Source organism: Balaenoptera ricei, chromosome 11 (assembly GCF_028023285.1).
Source record: "Balaenoptera ricei isolate mBalRic1 chromosome 11, mBalRic1.hap2, whole genome shotgun sequence".
In the NCBI taxonomy this organism is placed as follows: Eukaryota; Metazoa; Chordata; class Mammalia; order Artiodactyla; family Balaenopteridae; genus Balaenoptera; species Balaenoptera ricei.
In genome coordinates, this window is record NC_082649.1 from 84,990,796 (window position 1) to 85,008,203 (window position 17,408).

Consider the following 17,408-nt stretch of genomic DNA (forward strand, 5'->3'; position numbering starts at 1 on the left):
ACCCCATGAGCTGAGAATGGGGAACAAGGCCATTGGCTCCATAAGGAAAACAAGGGAGCAGTCACCAGCAGAAGTGGGAGTGTTTGCTGGGCAGATAAAAAGAATAGAGAACTACTACAGAGTAGAATTGACTAATGGCATTAATGACTCCTACAGTTAATAATAATGATAACAATACTAAGAACAAACACTTATTTTGTAAGTGTTTTTTATTATACTCACCCACACAAACTCATTCTATTCCCAGCATGCTGAGAATTTATCCAGCCTGCTTTACCCAAATCAGAAGGCAAAACTGGCTGTATGTTTTGAAATTAGTGAGTATGAGATTCCCAGAGAGCAGGGTTTTAGTAGGACTAATACCCTTCCCTCAGCCCCCAAGTCCATACTGAATGCCCCAGTGCTCATGTACTCATGCAAACATTCCTTCCTTAGTGCTGACCTGATCCAGCAGGTCCATTAAATGAAGCTCATTTCAAGTGCAGATGGTCCCAAGTAGCTTAACGTCTGCCTGGTGGCCAGACTAAGTGATTTCGGATGGCCTTAGACTTCTGATCACATCCATGCAGACAGGAAGGAAATGAAACCTTGTTTATCATCTTGATAAACAGTCCTTTTCAATGCCTCCGGACGCTTTATGTAACTCGGTAGAGTCAAATACTATTAAATTGTCATCACTGTCAAAAAGAGAAGTAATAAGTTTTTCTACCTGAGTCATAGTTAATGACTTCTACAATGTGTAACACAAATCACAGTTTCTGTTTGCCTTCTTTCCCCTAAATGTGTGTTTTCTGATCTCTGTGGCTGTGGAGGAGAGGCACTATCTCATGATATAAAGAAATATATACTTTCATGATTACCTCTCAGCTAAACCAATAAAACACCCAGATGACAAGGGCCAGATCCTTGGCTTGGGTGATGTATTTGCACAGAGGAGGAAGCTGAGCAGCAGTATCTCATTCCAGTTCTTCATGGAAGGCATCGATTTGAAAGACTATACTTCCCGGGGAAAAGCCTTGGAATCGTTCCACCCTAGTTATTGTTAAACATATTTATGGAACCTATTTAAGCACTCTTGAGGGGGTAATATACCTCTTTTATTCTCATCATCTTAAAGAATAATATATTAGTCAGATTAAGCTGTATTAAGCTGCGATAACAAACCAGCCCCAACTCTCATTGGCTTAAAACAATGAAGGTTTATTTCTTGATCAAGCAACACGCCCACTGTGGTTCATCAGAGGGGTTGTGTTTGGAGGAGTTACCCAGGAACTAGAACTGCTGGAGCAGCCAATAACCAAAATAGGGGTGGGCACACTATGGTCCATAGGCCAAATCTGGCTCGCCATTTGTTTTTTATAGCTCATGAGCTAAGAATGATCTTTACGTTTTTCAAAGGCTGGGAAAAAATCAAAAGGAGAATATTTGTGACACCTAAAAATTACATGAAATTCAAGTTTCAGTTTCCATACATAATATTTTATTGGCATACACTCACACTTTTGTTTATGTATTGTTTGTGTTTGCTTTCATATTCCAATAGCAGAGTTTGGTAGTTGCCACAGAGATCAGATGACCAACAAAACCAAACATATTTTCTACCTGGACCTTTATAGAAAAAGTTTGCTGATCCCTGGTCTAAAATACTTCTGGTTACCACACCAGCAGGAAGAGAGCCCTGGAGAATCTTCCATAAGAGATTAAAAGCTTGGTATGTAAGTCACACATCACTTCCTTTAACACAGAAATAGTCATATGGACCCACCTCCCACAGGGGAACTAGAAACTACCATAAGCCCAGAAGAAGAGAGCCAGAGATAGTCATTGAGAAGCCCTAATGGCCACAACAGCTAAAATTAATAATAGCAAGACTCTTAATAGCAAACACTTGCCTTGTTCTTATACTTCAGGCACTGTTCTAAGTGCACTCCAAGTATTTACTCATTGATCCTCACAACAACCTAATCATGAAAGTATTATTTTCCCCATTTCACAGATGAGGAGGCTAAGAATAGAAAGCTTAAATGTTTTTCCTTAGATAATACAGCTCACAAAGGGTGCAGGCAGCATTTAAATCCAACCAGTATGGCTCCAAAATCCAATCTCAAATGCTATGCTTTTAACCATCCTACCACACATGGATCCTCTAGGACTTAGGAAAGTCCCAGCCATTGATATCGTAGAGACCACTGCCTTACAAAACCCTTAATAATAGAATTCAATAGACACAAGCAAAATGCTAATTTTGTTTGTATAACAGATTTCCATAACACTTGATAACTCACTTAGGAGTTTGAGAGTAATTAGACCATAGACGGAAGTAAAAGCTCATATCTATGGATTTTCATGTGGTTCTCCTGTGGGTACCAAAGTAAGGACTTAGAATTTAAGATCAATTTAAGACTCAGAAGAGGACCCACCAGGGATCATTAGAACCTAAAGTGAAAATGTTTCTTTCAGGGGATAGAATTTCAGAGTCATTTCTCCCTAGATTATCTCAAATTGTATCTTGATCTTCTTGTCTTTGCTTCTAAACCAACTCAGGAATGTTGTTCCATAGCATGTATTTTTGTTTAGCTGGAGGAAAAAATGTCATAAAATAGTTATGGTTTAGAGGTGATGGATTTCGAGTCATCACCTTGCCTGCTGTCCATTCACGTTTCAATAATGGAGATGGTGTATCATCACCACCCATGTTCCTTTTAACATCCATTACACTTACCCATGCGAGATAATAGAGCAATCTCATTTTAAGAGAATTTTTTAAAGTTTATAATTATTATTGGGCTTCCTTTTCAGAGTGTATTACAGCTTGTATGCCATTAAATAAATATCAGGAAGAAACAGAATAAAAATGAATAAAGACATAAGAGTAGATGAGGCAGGGATGCAAAGGAGAAAGCATGTTCGACCACCCATCATTGCACAAACAGTTCAGACATTTGACGGGGGGTCTTGGAGCTTGAAAAGTAAATGCCTCCATTTTCCAGCCTTTCAGAATTCTGTCCTTCCATCAAAACTCATGTCAGATGTAACTGTCTCCAGTATTGTCTTTGAAACTGGGTTTCATTTTTTAGGTTAACAATAAGAAGAATGTCAGCTCTTATTTATAGCGGACCTACTGTGTGCTGCTCAGTGTATTAATTACTGTTGATACACAATCTCTAATCCTCACAACATTCCTTAAGTTTGGCATCTTACTTACAAGGGACCAGGGCTTAGAGGTTACATCTTGCTCCAAGTCACCCAGCTAGTAACTCAAATGATGTTGATTATTTCAAATAACATTTATAGATTAATATAAGCAACCTTTCATGTCAGTATTTCAGGTAATTTTAAAGAAATTAATATACGTAGAGGTGTGGCTTCTGTAAAACAGGGTTGCCTGTTTCTTTTCAAGGAACTGTTTGCATATTGCTCTCAGCCTTGAAGGCTAGCAATAGAAAAGGAAAACCTGATAAGCTATCACCCAGCTGGATGAGTGAGGTTGGTGTAAGGATAGAGTTGGGAGAAATCCTAACAGGATTTAGATTGAGAATGTTGCACTTAGAGGGGAAGAGTGGATATAGCTATCTTTCTAAGCCTTATTTCATTCCAACTCTTTCCCTAATCACCATAATAGAATTTGATTAATTTATTTGAGATCATAACCCAGGGAAGCTGAAGGGCACTGATACTGTGATTTAGTTACCAGAAACTTACATCAACATCCAGGGTGAATGTCCCACCCAGCCTTTCAGTGGCTTTCCCTACTGGGCAATAAGCTGTTTCAATGATTGCATTAATTTGCAATGGATTGACAGCAGATCCTGATCAGGCAAACAAATTTGGGGGCAAGAAATACACAGGAGGAGATGTTACATTTTCAGCCTTATTTTAACACAGATTCTCCAGCAGATCTGAGAATAGCACAATGCCAGTCTGATACCCAAACCATTACTTGGGTTCCCCTCCCTAATGCCATCCAAGGCATCCTGCCTGGAAACAAGTAAAAGTTCTGTAGTATATAAAGATCAGTAAAGATTCAAGAATGTTCTTCTTGTAACCTCATTGGTATATCTTTGAGTAAAATATATTTCCATGTTGTTAGAGCAGTTATTAAAAATGATTTCTACAGTAGGAGTTTGAACATATCCAATGTTTGAGCCATTTTCTTCTTTAAAAACTATAAAGGGGAAATCTAGGGGATGCTTGTTGAGTTTACTGTAGTATACAGTACCTTTAACAATCTTATCTCAAGGGACTGGTGAGGTCTAAATGTTGTTCCCCCACCACTGGCCTGGGGAAAGAGTAAGGAGATGGGTGTGGGGAATGGTCCATGTTGGTCAAAAGAGGGAAAAAATTTCGAAGAGTCCAATATGTTTCCACAAATAATTCTGATCTAGTCAAAGATAATGATCCCAATAGTATTACTAACAGCAGAATACAGTTTAGTGCCTACTTTGAGCCAAGTATTATTATAATCAGTTTGTCTGTACTTATTTATTTCTCACACCCATTTAGTCCTCAAAACAACCCTAATAAGTTAATGCTATTATTATCCACATTTTACAGAGGAGAACCTTGAGACATAGAATGGAGAAAAACAGGAAGCTGATTTAGGACTTGAACTTTGGGGCCCTGATTCTACAATATTTTATTTTATTCATTATGCTATACTGCCTAAAACATGGTTGTCTGCCCCAGAATTTGTTTCTTTTTCCTACATTTGCCTATCCTGAATATACCCCAGAACCCTAGGACAGAGGAGATGGTAATTTGTTTAATCTCAAACATAAAAAAATCAAGCGGCCATTTTGCCCTCCTTGACCAAGACATGCTTAAAGATCCATCAGTGTCTCTCTTGTCAATGATTTACAAAGACACTTGGAGCTTCCAGTGGGTCAATAAAGCATTTTTAACACAGTCCTAAATATGCATTTCTGACGTCCGCTACAATAGATTCCAAGAGAGCTATTTATAAGGCCTTGATCAAGAAGTCCTACAAAAGTGAATCTCAAAGAACCTGTGCTTTTTCTTACACTGAACAGCTTTTAAAGAAAAGAACCATTTGCAATAAAGTGAAAAGGCAAGGATCCGTATTATCATGTCAATCTTAACATTCCTTAATCACATTTTATTCATGTCCTGTAAAAGTCAGCTTTGACTATAAGCAGATATATCCTGGCTTAACTATTAATGAGGACTGAAGTTTCCTTATGGTTACTCTTAATTGCTATTTCATTTTCCAGTCATTTCACTTAGAATGAAAAGCTTTTCCTTTGTACAGTTTGGCTCTCCCCCAAACCAGAGTTCCAAGTTGATTTTTCTGGAAGGTGTATTAGAAGGTCACTTCTTTGCAAAAGCTACATTTATCATTCAAGTTTATTTTCTGAAAAGATCACATAGTGGATACTCAGGAAAAGTTCCCCAAAGAGGATTAATTTATAGTCAGTCTTTCTTCTCTTCTTTTTCTTCTCTTAGTTTCTTCTTTCTTTCTCTTTCATTCTCCCATCTCATTCCTTCCCTTCCTTCTTCCCTCCTCTGCTTCTTCCCTTTATTCCTTCTATCCCTCATTCAGTCATTTAATTATTCAGTAATTTAGCGAATGTGTGAATGTCAACTATTACGCCAGGCACTAGGGATAAAGAAGTAAACAAGATGTGGTCCCTGCCATCACAAGAGTGTCCAGCCCAACAAGATGGACAGTTAGTAAACCAATCATTCCAATTAGGAGACACGCTATAAAAGAAAAGTCTGGCTTACTTAAGTGAGCATACAGTCAGGGGCAAAAGCTAGTCTTTGGGGAAGAGGTTCATTCAGCAAATATCTATAGGCCAGACATGGGCTCAGTAATAGAGTAATGAAACAGAAAACTTGCTGTTCTTGTAGAGATAAGAAAAGTGAAATATTCTTTAAAAATGCCAAAACAATGCATTGTGAATATTATTATGGGATAATTATGTGATCATATAGCAGGGAAATCTAACTTACAATCTGATTCAAGGAGACCACCTGAAGAAGAGTTGAATAGTGAATACAGGGACCCCACCTCCCCCCATAATACAGAGTTTAGACTTAAGTTTAAAAAAAAAAAAAAAAAAGATAATTCTCTTCCATTTCAACTTTACAATCTCACCCAGCATCTTCTTTCCCAGAAAACTTGGTGTTGTGATAATTTCCAATTGATTGGCTATGCTTGGTCATGGACATGAAACCATCAACACCAAAATATGCTACTGGACGTCAAATTCCCTGGCAGATGAAAAGGATTAGACCTTAGCAATCTCCCACAAGTGCCCATTTTTAAATGGTTGACCCAGTTTATATCTCAGAGCAATCAGGTAGGTTGGTATAAGCTATTTCTATTAGATGTCCATAGATGCCAACCTTCAAGTTTTTAGCCATCTGCCTGCCAATCATTCCTAATCTCATCCTCCCTTTCCATCATGACATGTAATTGTCATCTGTGGGAACTCTGTTTTAAAAGAAATATTATCCTTAGCAATTCATCTTCTTGTGTTTCCGCACTTGTACAGGGCAAGACAGTGATGCACTGAATTGGGAAGGAGGGATCATTGCTGGGAGCATATTGGACTTGGCATTTTTTTTTAACTTCTCCAGCTCAGAGAGTGTTGCTGCTGCCAGAAATAATCTTGAAATGCTGTCTTTTTTTTTTTCTTTTTGGGTAGTAGGACCTTTCTCTTCCTGTTAAAAATCGGTTTTGATAGTGTACTCAGAGCGCTGACAAATCCAAAAGAAAGAGCAGACAGGGGAAGTGGAGAGCTGCCCGGGGGAGCTTCCCTGCGGGGGACTCTCCCATTGCCATCTGGGGAACCTGGGCAAGGGGAGCGGGAAGCAATGCCACTGTTTTAAAAATTTGCGTGGAGGGAGAAGTGGGAAATTGATGTCCATCTAACACAGGTAACTTTTTCAGATTGGCCTGCATTAGTCATATAATTACTGTATTTACCTTCTAATCTGGAAGAACAATGCGACCCCTTACAATGCTAGATTTAGGGTAGAAGGCTAATTTCTTATATTTCATCTTAGGTGTGTTTTCTATAGACAAGGTGGTGATACAAGCAGCAACCTAGAAAGTCTGAATAGCACAGACAAATTCCACACTGGCTTATGTTTGTGACACATTCTCTGCCATTAGCTAGTAGGTTACTTCACCTGTCTTCTTTGCTGGATCTACAGATGCTGAGTGAAATCCAGAAAAGAAGTGAGTTTCCAGAAATCCATAAGCAAGAAAGGAAAGCTCAATTTTCTGAGCACTTAAATGACTTTGCTTTGAGAGGCCATAGATCATCTTGAAATCATTTTGACTTGGATTGAGATAAAATTTAGAATGGACTGGCATTGGCGCCAAAGACTGAAAGACACTTACATGACAAATATTATCATTATGATTCGGCAATAACCTTGGCAGTTAGTTTTGAAAGGACAGTTCACTAGGTAATTCTTAATATGCAGATAAAATAGATTTAAAAGAACAATTTTCTAGTTTCCAGAAAGGGTTATGACAAACCTAACTCTTTCCTTTCATGGGGGCCAAAGCTGGGAAAATTTTGACTTCCAGTCTCCTTTCTGAAGCAGCCAGCTGATGAGGCCAGTAGGTAAATAAGACTATAGTCAGTTCCAGAGAATCTTGAAAAGTTTTATCCCTGTGGTTATTATAGAAGTCCAGAAATGTATTTCTTTTCACAGAATTTGATCAGCCTCTCACTATGTCCTGGGTGGACCAAATAAATGTGGACTTCTGATATAGCCAAGAAATAAAAAAACACATAGAAATTGGAAAGGGGGAGTATATCTTACCAGCTTGCTATACACTACCGTAGCAAAGACATCTAAGCTTCTCAAAAAACTGTAAGTTCCATGTTAAATAATTGTGCAATAATCCATGACAGATTTGTAATTCATTTTTCATCTGGTTCCATCATCCATCTATCCAATAAATACGTGTCATTTGATATTAGCTTTAGAGCTGATCATCAGCAAAGTACAGTTGTTTTCACTTTTTCCTTAGCAGAGGAACTCCTTTGAAGGATTACACTGAATGTTAAAATAAACATTTAAATAAAACATTGAAGTACTATACTGAATATTAAAAATAAAGTATCTAGAATTGCTTGCTCCTTTCCTCCAGTGATATAACTGAGCCCCCTCAGATAATCTATGAAGCCCCACTAGGCATAACTTGAAGACTTCTGATCAAAGGACCACAGATGTGAGCCTTTTCCTATCAAAGATCTAATTTTCTTTTTGTCATTACAAGTCAGTGGACCAGGCTTTCGTAGTTAGAATAGATTGAGAGGTTAAATTTCTCTGATTGACTATGGGTAGGTCAGTCACAAGCGTAAACCTTGGGAATCAGGAGATTTGGGTATGACAGGGCCAATCAGACTTTCTAAATGGCAGGGTCCTGTGGTCCTCTGAGACCTGGTTCTGGGCTCCGCATTGGTGTACCTGAGCAGCAGGTGTAATTGGAGCCATAGTTCAACTTGTCAAGACCAGATGAGCTTGTTATTTAGAGCGACACCCCTGGCTTCCAGTGTGCAAATCCATCATCCGTGAGCCTGAGGAAGATGTGGTCTGGGGTCATTGACTTTATTTACAGGGTTTTAATGAAAATGGAGCACTTGTCAATTCCCAGTCCCTTTTCAGAGGAATGGCAGTATGGGTGCCAGGGTGGGACTGGGGAAAGAACATATATATGGGGTCAGAGGATCTGAATTCTGGTCCGGATGCTGCCAGGTACTTGCTAAGTAAAATATGAGCAAGTGTTTAAGCTCCTCTCGATCTCAGTTGCCTCCTCTGTAAAAGGTAATCATAAGCTCATTGGGCTTTCGAGAGCATATAGTAAATTGAAGGTTTATACAGTATCTACCATGATGTCAGTTACATAGTGAAGAGTCAATAAATGGTTAACTCCTATAATACTATTATTATCACCATTAGTTTTATGGCTATGTCATTTGGCTGCTTTAAGTCTGCATCCTCACTAAAAAGTACAGATAACAATCGTCCTATTTCTATCTTTGAACAATTTTGCCATTTAAATGAAATATGTACTAAAAGTACTTTTGAAATTCTAATAATGATACAATGTTTAATGGAAAACAATACAAATACCTGTCCTTGAGGAAATTACATTCCAGTGGGGAACACACAATAAGTACAATAAATAAATAAATTATATGCCGTATTTGAAAGTTACAGGTACCCTGGTGGTGGAGTGTGGGACGGGGGATGGTGCAGAGCAAAGTGAGATCATGCGTGCTGGCTAAGGGAATTATGACTTCAGTAGGGTGGTCAAATGTGCCTCCGATAAAATAACATTTGGGAAAAGATATGGAAGAGGTGAGAATGAGCCAGAGATCCACTAGAAGACTGTCCTAGGTGGTACCTAGTTCAGCTTGTCGAGACTGTTCTTCAGAGCAACCCTCAAAAGGGATCACGCTTGCCATGTTCAGCCAATAACCTGCAAGGAGACCAGTGCCCCAGGATAGGATGGTGTTGTGTTTAAATTCTTCCCTCCCTCCTGTCTTCCCTCCCTCTGCTCCTTTTTTTCAATGTTTCCTAAGTGCTCACCATGTACAGGCTGGACACACATCCCTTATAGTAATTTGTAGACAGTAGTTGCTTCATAAATGCTTGAGGAATTACTGCCAACTGAATCCTAAATGCCAAGGGTCCTAAATGTTATGGGTCCATTCTTGTCAAATGAAGACCATCCTTCCTGAATGCAAAACTTGATGTTAGGAAAGTTAATTCCTGGTTTCTGATCACTTGGAGTATCTTTTGTGTCCCTGGAGAACTGGCTTAGCTGGTGTCCTGAGGCCTGGAAAGATCCAGCTGAATCTCAGTGACATTTGACACACCCAGCAGAGCACCTGTTAAGAACCTAGCAGACAGTGGCATACCCTAAGTTGCCACTAAATTCTGATGAATGCATGGCTGACCTGTAACGATTAAGTGAAACCATGTGCCTCGGTCTGTAATTTGAGATTCAATCTAAAGCACATGATGATGTTCTCCAGTGATCCTTTCTATCACTTTTGGATGAGATCTGGACTGGGGAAATGACTGCACAACTAGATTTTCTATTCATCCCCCTTGAGAGGAGCAGGAGCTGGGAAGGAGAGCTCATTTCTGGGCAGTTTTCTTGCCACTGCAGGTTCTATACCACTGGAGTGTCTGTTGCTTATCATTAGTAGGAGCACAGAGAATTCTAAATGCAAAGATAACACAGGGGTGAGCTCCCCAAATATAATGCATTTAAATCTGGTAGCATCTTTATTTTGTGTTAGCTCCAGGCATTCGCTACTCCGCTGCCTCTCCGTACATACAGCCGGAGGGCCTGTATGCCTCTTGAGGGCTCTTCATTGGTGCTCTTTGTTGCATTTAAAGAGTACTGCTGTGATGCTTGTCATCTCCAAGATGAGACATCCCTTGTACATAATCTTGTATGCATGTATATATACATGTTATGGGAGAGAATCCCACAGTAACTGTACCTCATAGAAACTCTTCCTTTTATTTCTCTTACTTTCCCCAACCCCTTCGCACATACCTTCACATGCCTGAATGCCCACTGAATTATTTCTAATCAGTGTCCTGATTCTTTCTCTCTTGCCAGAAGGAGGGACATGTGAAGTGATCGCTGCGCACAGATGTTGTAATAAGAACCGTATTGAGGAGCGATCACAAACAGTCAAGTGTTCCTGTCTACCCGGGAAAGTGGCTGGAACGACAAGAAACCGACCTTCCTGTGTCGATGGTAAGTAGCTGGCTTTACCCCTCTCTCTAGGAGTTCATCTGCGTCGTTACTGTGCATAATATATATGTTTTGTTTCATCTAAATATGGTTCAGGATAATGAAGAAGGTGCATCCAAAGTGCTGCAAAGTTAGACAAATGCCAGCCCTCCGCATAGAGTTTGAATTCTTGTTTCTCTGGTTTTGGCATTTTCAAATAGCTGTTGGTTGACCATTGTGTAGAGAAGATAAGGTAAAGGAATCTTTTCAAGTCTATAATTTTGAGGGTCCAACTCATTTGGGAATTGATTTTGGATCGAGGTTATGTATGATTATGATGATGATGATAATGGTAGTAAAAAAATAATACCTAACATTCATTCAACACATATTTAATGAGCATATACTATATGCCAGGCACTGCTCTAGGGGTTCACATACATTCATGAACAGATAGAAGTGCCCTGAGAGTTCACCATGTACCAAACCCTGTCCTAAACATTTCTAATGTGTTGTTTTATTTACTCATCCCAACACCCCCATCTTTGTTATCTATTGCTATGTAACAATTTATGCCCTCCCCCCAAAAGTTAGCAGCTTTAAAAGGCAAACATTGTCTCACAGTTTCCATGGATCAGGAATTTAGCTTAGCTGGATGGTTCTGGCTTAGGGTCCCTTCTGTGGTTTCAGTCAAGATCTGAAGGCTTGACTGATGCTGGAGGGTGGTTTTAAGCTGGCTCGTTCACGGAACTGTTGGCAGGTAGCCTCTGCTCCCTGCCACATGGACCTCTCCAAAGGAGCTGGGTGTCCTCCCAACATGGCAGCAGCTTCCCCCAGAGTGAGTGACCCAAGAGAACAATGTAGAAGCCACAGTGACCTTTTCTTTTATGATAGAGGCTCAGAAGTTATCCTTCATTGTTTTCACAATATCATATTGGTTATATAAGTCAACCCTATCTGTTCAGCATGGGAGTGGATGAAAAGGACTTGAAAACCTGGAGACGGGGACCCCTGGGGCAGATACACTTTCCCTCCCATTTTAAACATGAAGGAAACTGAGGCTTAGAAGGGTTAATCACTATTCCATTGGTCCCATGATTGATAAGTTGTAGCTCTATTAACGCTTGAGATGAAAGTAACTGACTCCAATTCCAAGTCTTGACCACCATCTTTAAACAATTTTATATGCCTGTCAAACAGAGAGTCCAAAGTTCAAAGGGATCACAAATATCTTTCCCCATCTTTATCTTTCATAATTTTAGAGCCAGATGTGAGCTGATCTTCAAATTCTTCGTAAGAAAATCAGGGCTCAGAGAAGTGACTCACTTGCTCAGGTCACAGAGCAGGAATTAGAACCTAAATCTCTTGACTTAGGGTCCATGATCCTACCTCTAGATACAGAGGGGGAAGGACACCTTCTAGATTGACTCATGTTATGTATTTTCATTATGAATTATGAGGTGCTTAGAAAGGAAACACACACAAGCTAGACCAATAAGAGGGAAATTATTTTTTTTAAGAAAATAGAGGAATCCTGGGAAACCCAGTTACAGGAAATTCAGCCAAACTTCATAGGATTCATAAACTATTTAGGCAGCTGCCATTCTTGTTTTCTTTGTTTTTGTTCTTTCTTTCCCTCATTCTTCTCTCTGTAGACTGGTTCCCTCTTCAAGGAATTTAACTTTTGCTCTCCCACAACTTAGGGATTTGTGTGAAGCTTTTATTTCTGTGGTACCAACTCTGATCTCACTCAGCATCATGGTATAGCCCAAGTATACTTGACTCACTTCCTGTGTCTTAAATGCCTTCCCCAAAAAGACTGAATGTGATTGACCCAGCTTGGGTCATCTGTCAATCTTTGCCCAATCGGCCACACCCAAAGGGACAAGCTCATAGGGCACTCTGTACCATGGGAAGGTCAAGATGTTTTTAAAATGATGTGAAAAATCCAGGTTTAAGAATACACTGTGATCAGTGGTTCTCAATCAGGCCAATTCTCAGGGGCCATTTGGTGTAGACATTAGTGTCTGCGACTAGAGGGGTTCTCCTGGTGTCAGGTGTGTAGAAGCCAGGAAAGCTGCTAACTGTCCTACAATGCACAGGACAGCTCCCACAGCGGAGTATTATCCCACCCCCAGTGTCAGTGGAGCTGAGGTTGAGAAACTTGCACCATGATAATTTACTTATTCTAGATCACAGTCAGAACAGTAAGGCACCCCCACTGCAGGGAAGGCAGGCAGCTAGACTAGAAAAGCCATTGCATCCTCTTACAGGAAGCAACTCTTGGCCCTAGAAGCCAATAAACATTATAAAACCATGATGATTTCTCCTAGTCTCCACCAAAGAAAGCATTGAGCCTGTTAACTATAAATCTCCATTTTGTTTCCAGTTCATTTCTATCACTAATGATCTAGAAATAGAATTGCCTTCAGGATTTGGGTGGAAGACACAAAGGCAATGCGCTGTCTATGCTGGCAGAGGGGGAAATGGCATTTGGCTGTAAGTTTCCGTGACAGGTTAAGCCACATAGTGGTAACATTTTGTCTCTCAGAACAAGTTTGTTTGACTTTGGAAACTCTGAGCCCTTTGGTGTGGTAGGTTTAGGCAGGAGAGCTATTAGTGTCTGTCTTCTGAGCAAAAGTCAATAAAGTATAGAGTATTCTATAGTCTTATGCTGATTGTTTATAATTTCCATAGCATTCTACTCCTCCAGAATCTTGGAATCCATTGGCACGTGTGGGAAAAGTCTATGTGTTACTTCAATCAAAACTCTTTTTATGGCCTAGATCTCTACATGCAAATTAAATATGAAGTGGGTATATAAATTAACAATTCCAGTGTAGTTATTAAGACCACGAACTGTGAAATTAGGCAGACATGAGTGGAATCCCAGCTGTACCAATTACTAATAGAATGACCTTGGGCAAGTCACATTTGCTTCCTAACCTGTTTCCTCATCTGTAAAATGGGAATGATAATTGTTTCTGCTTCATGGGGTTGTGGTGAGAACTAAGGAAATCATGTGTATAATGTGCTTTGCATAATGTCTGGTTCTCCTCAAGTGCTCACTGAATGATGGTATCAATTTCCTATCTTACTAATAATTGTGGGTAATGCTTAGAAACAGACATTATTTTATGAAGTTTTGATTCATATTAATTCAATACAGAGGCATTTTAGCCACTGTTTTTTGTGGGAACTGCTTCAAACTATTTACCCTGGATATCATTAATGGTGGTAAGTCTTCTTCAGGAATGTATGTTCATTATAGGAATTTTGAAGAATACAGAAGTACATCCATACATTAAAGTCACCCATAATATTACTGCTCAGAGATTATCGTTGCTTTGTAAGAAAATAAGTATATGTTCTTTGAGGTTTAACCCATCATTAAAGAGAAACTCACAAAGTAGGTATTTTATTGAGCTAAAATGTTATAGTACTATCTGATCAACAGCTTGTTCCCTTTAATATGAACATTTTCCAGCTTAATACACACTCGTAAAGAACATTATTGTTAATAACTACATAGGATTTCGGGGGATGGGTACACCACCATTTATCTAACTATTGCCTCCACTTTGGCACATTTATGATGTGTCGTGCATTTCCCTTTCTCATTTTAAGAATGGATAGAAACCAGTTTCTCTCTGTGATAGCAGTTGACAATCCATATATCACGTTTGTCCTAAACATATTTTGTTCTACATAGTGCATTTCCCATGGTAAGTGTTCCAGTTGCTGTTATCTGCTTTTCTCTGAAATGGCAGGTCAGTTGCCTTTTTATAGTGTTTCTAAAAACAGAAGCACAGCTTGATTTTTTAAAAAGCTTATATTGGTTTGTTTTAAGATTCACAATCTGAGACCAGATTGTTTAAAATGGGACATAAATTTTGCAGTATCATCTTAGCAACTTATTCAAAAATATAATACATGATATTTGGAGAGGTTTTTAAGGAGTGAACTTTTAGTTTAAAAGTGATACTCTGTCGCCTAATTGAAAATACCAAGAAAACATACTCAACAACTTAAATTTTGGCATAGTCATTTGCAAATATTTTAGAAAGCATTATACTGTTGGATGTGTGTGTAGCACTACTCTGAGGGAATATAGGTTGTTACACTAGAATTCACATGATATTGTGTTTCATTAATTTCTATAACTCAAAATAGATGGGAGACACCTTACTCAATATCTTTGGTTGAGACCAACTAAAAATATAATGTACAGTCTTTTTGTAATCTCCAATTACTTTCCAGGGACTAAATTTAAAATAAAATACTCATACACAAGAAGACGATGACTCAAACATAATTATTTATTTAAGGGAAGAATTTTTCCAAGTAGATGATGTAAGACAAATGAAAATGAATTTCTAGGGCGCTTCTGAAATTATACTTTATTATTCTAATTGATCTATAGTGGCATAAAAAGAGTATCAATCTCAAAGTTTTAAAAATAATTGAATATAAACAGTAATAATAATGATAACAATAATAAAAATAATGGCTAACATTTTCTTGAAGGCTTACCATGTACCACTTTTCTAAGTCCTTCAAGTTTGTATATTCATTTAATTCTAACTCCACCTTCGTAAGGTGTAGCCTTCTATTATTTCCATTTTACTCACCAGGAAACTGAGGCACAGAGACTGGCTGTAAGATTGCTCGAAATCTGATAGCCAGTAGTGGCAGAGCCAAAGATCCACCTGGGCTGTCTGACTCCAGGGCGCCCATTTATCGAACACAGGCAAACCAGGATCAACCATAAACACAAGTTATATTCTAAAGGCTTTCTTGCCAGATACCAAAATATCTGGGTGAGAGGAGAAAGTCCGGCTATGTGGATACTTGCAGAAACATTCAATACTTTGGGCAATACCTGTCCCTTCCCTTTCTGTGTCTTAGAGACGGTTGCTTGATTACCCTTCCTAAGGTCATTGTCATTGAGCAATTAGAAACATTTTTGTAAATAATGGTTTCAGTTTTGGAGAAAGATTGAAGTGTCATTGTTTAAGGCATGGGGGGGATAAAATGACTGTTTGATGGGGAAATTTTCATGCAGTTTTCTCTATTTAGGATTTTATTCTCATGTACTTTATGTATATATCCAACTTAGACAAATATGTGAAAAAAAAATCACTACAACTACTCCTTAGTAGAGGAGGTCTTAATTCACTGTGGATTTTTAGCATCAATCTAATTAAGAAAAATCTCCATGATAAGTTGATAGGCCTTCCCTTCTCATTCAGTGTAACTTGTGACTATTTCTATGACTGATTGCTAGCAGATTTTACCTGGTATTCTTGTCTACTTAGGCTGGATTACCAACCAGAGAGAGCAACAAGAAGAGACCAGCTCACATCACAAAACTTTCTAAGTTTGATAGATATGGAAATCCCAGATTATTTTGTTTTTAACCATCAGTGTACAGTTAATATAATGAAAAAGGCATCATACTCCTGGCTATTTCCGTGAAGAAAACCCCCCACAATATATCAGGATAATTTGTTCCTGACTTATCATGACTTAGTTTCCAAGACGAGCAAAAGAGACAAAAGGAAAGATACACAAAACTTAGACCCAGGAAAACAAACAGAATAACAGGGAAGGAGACCCACAGTCAGTGAGATAGAGGGATGTAAAAAAGGAGCATGGGAAAGAGAAACTAGAAAGAAAGGGATAAAAGAGAGAGAGAAGACAATGGACGCTTAGAAGGAATATTAAAACACCTACCCATAAAATGACTTCATTCATTTTTCCAAACAACTTGTTTGTATTCAGTCTCACAGCATATAACTAATTTTAACAAAATAAAGTGTATTTCATAGATTGAGACTTTTTTTTTCAAGTTGCATTATTTGAGATTCCAGTACCAGAATCTTTATAAAAATTGCTTCTGAAGATTGCTCCTTTGGAAAATACATAATAAAATTTTCTTGACCGCATACCATTGTATTCCTTAGAGACAGTCATGATAGAGAAAAAGGTCTGAGAATTGAAGGAAATTCAAAATTCAGCAACAGTTTTCTGTAGAATAGCATGAAGTATGTATGAGAAATATTGCATATAATATAGCCCCTTCTTAGCCTTCTAAAATAGGATAGCATATTAAAGGCTCTGAGAAGTTCTGCAGACAAGAAACTTATAGAACTTTAGTCCAGTATTTCCCAAACATTTTTGATCACAGAGGCTTCTCCTATGTAACACTTATTCATAGCCTGCAGACCCAATGTTCCATGAAATGGACTTCAAGCCATGCTGGTATTAGATTATATGGACTGTGTTTTTGTTTTTGTTTCCAGGAAAGCTTTTTAGGTCTTCCAACACCAACTGATAATTCCTTTGCCCCTAGCTTAGTGTTTTTCCTAAGACTGGCTGACCAAACACTGCACAACAGGTCCTGGTAGTAATGAGATTTATAATATTTCAGGGACACGTCAGGCTCAACTGCAGTTCGGAAATCATCTAGAGACCTTCCAGAGAAATGCAGTATGGAAAATTTAAAGCCCTTATTTTTATTCACGCATATTAACATTTTAGGGGGCAGGGAAGATGACCTATTTTGGTTCTGCCGTTTGTTATTTGCCGTCCACACATAATAAAAGACCAAAATAACGAATTGCTGTAGTGGATTAGGGCCACATGCCACAGTAGCTGTCTA

The 17,408-nt window shown here is 38.6% G+C and overlaps 1 protein-coding gene across 1 annotated transcript in view; it reads left to right on the forward strand.

Moving 5' to 3' along the window:
* The window catches only part of TAFA1 (TAFA chemokine like family member 1), a 473,022-nt gene that overhangs the window by 366,508 nt on the left and 89,106 nt on the right, over positions 1-17,408 (forward strand). Inside the window, exon 2 of the mRNA XM_059937702.1 lies at positions 10,628-10,768. Within this exon, the coding sequence (XP_059793685.1) occupies positions 10,628-10,768 (141 nt within the window). The remainder of the gene's footprint in view (positions 1-10,627; positions 10,769-17,408) is intronic.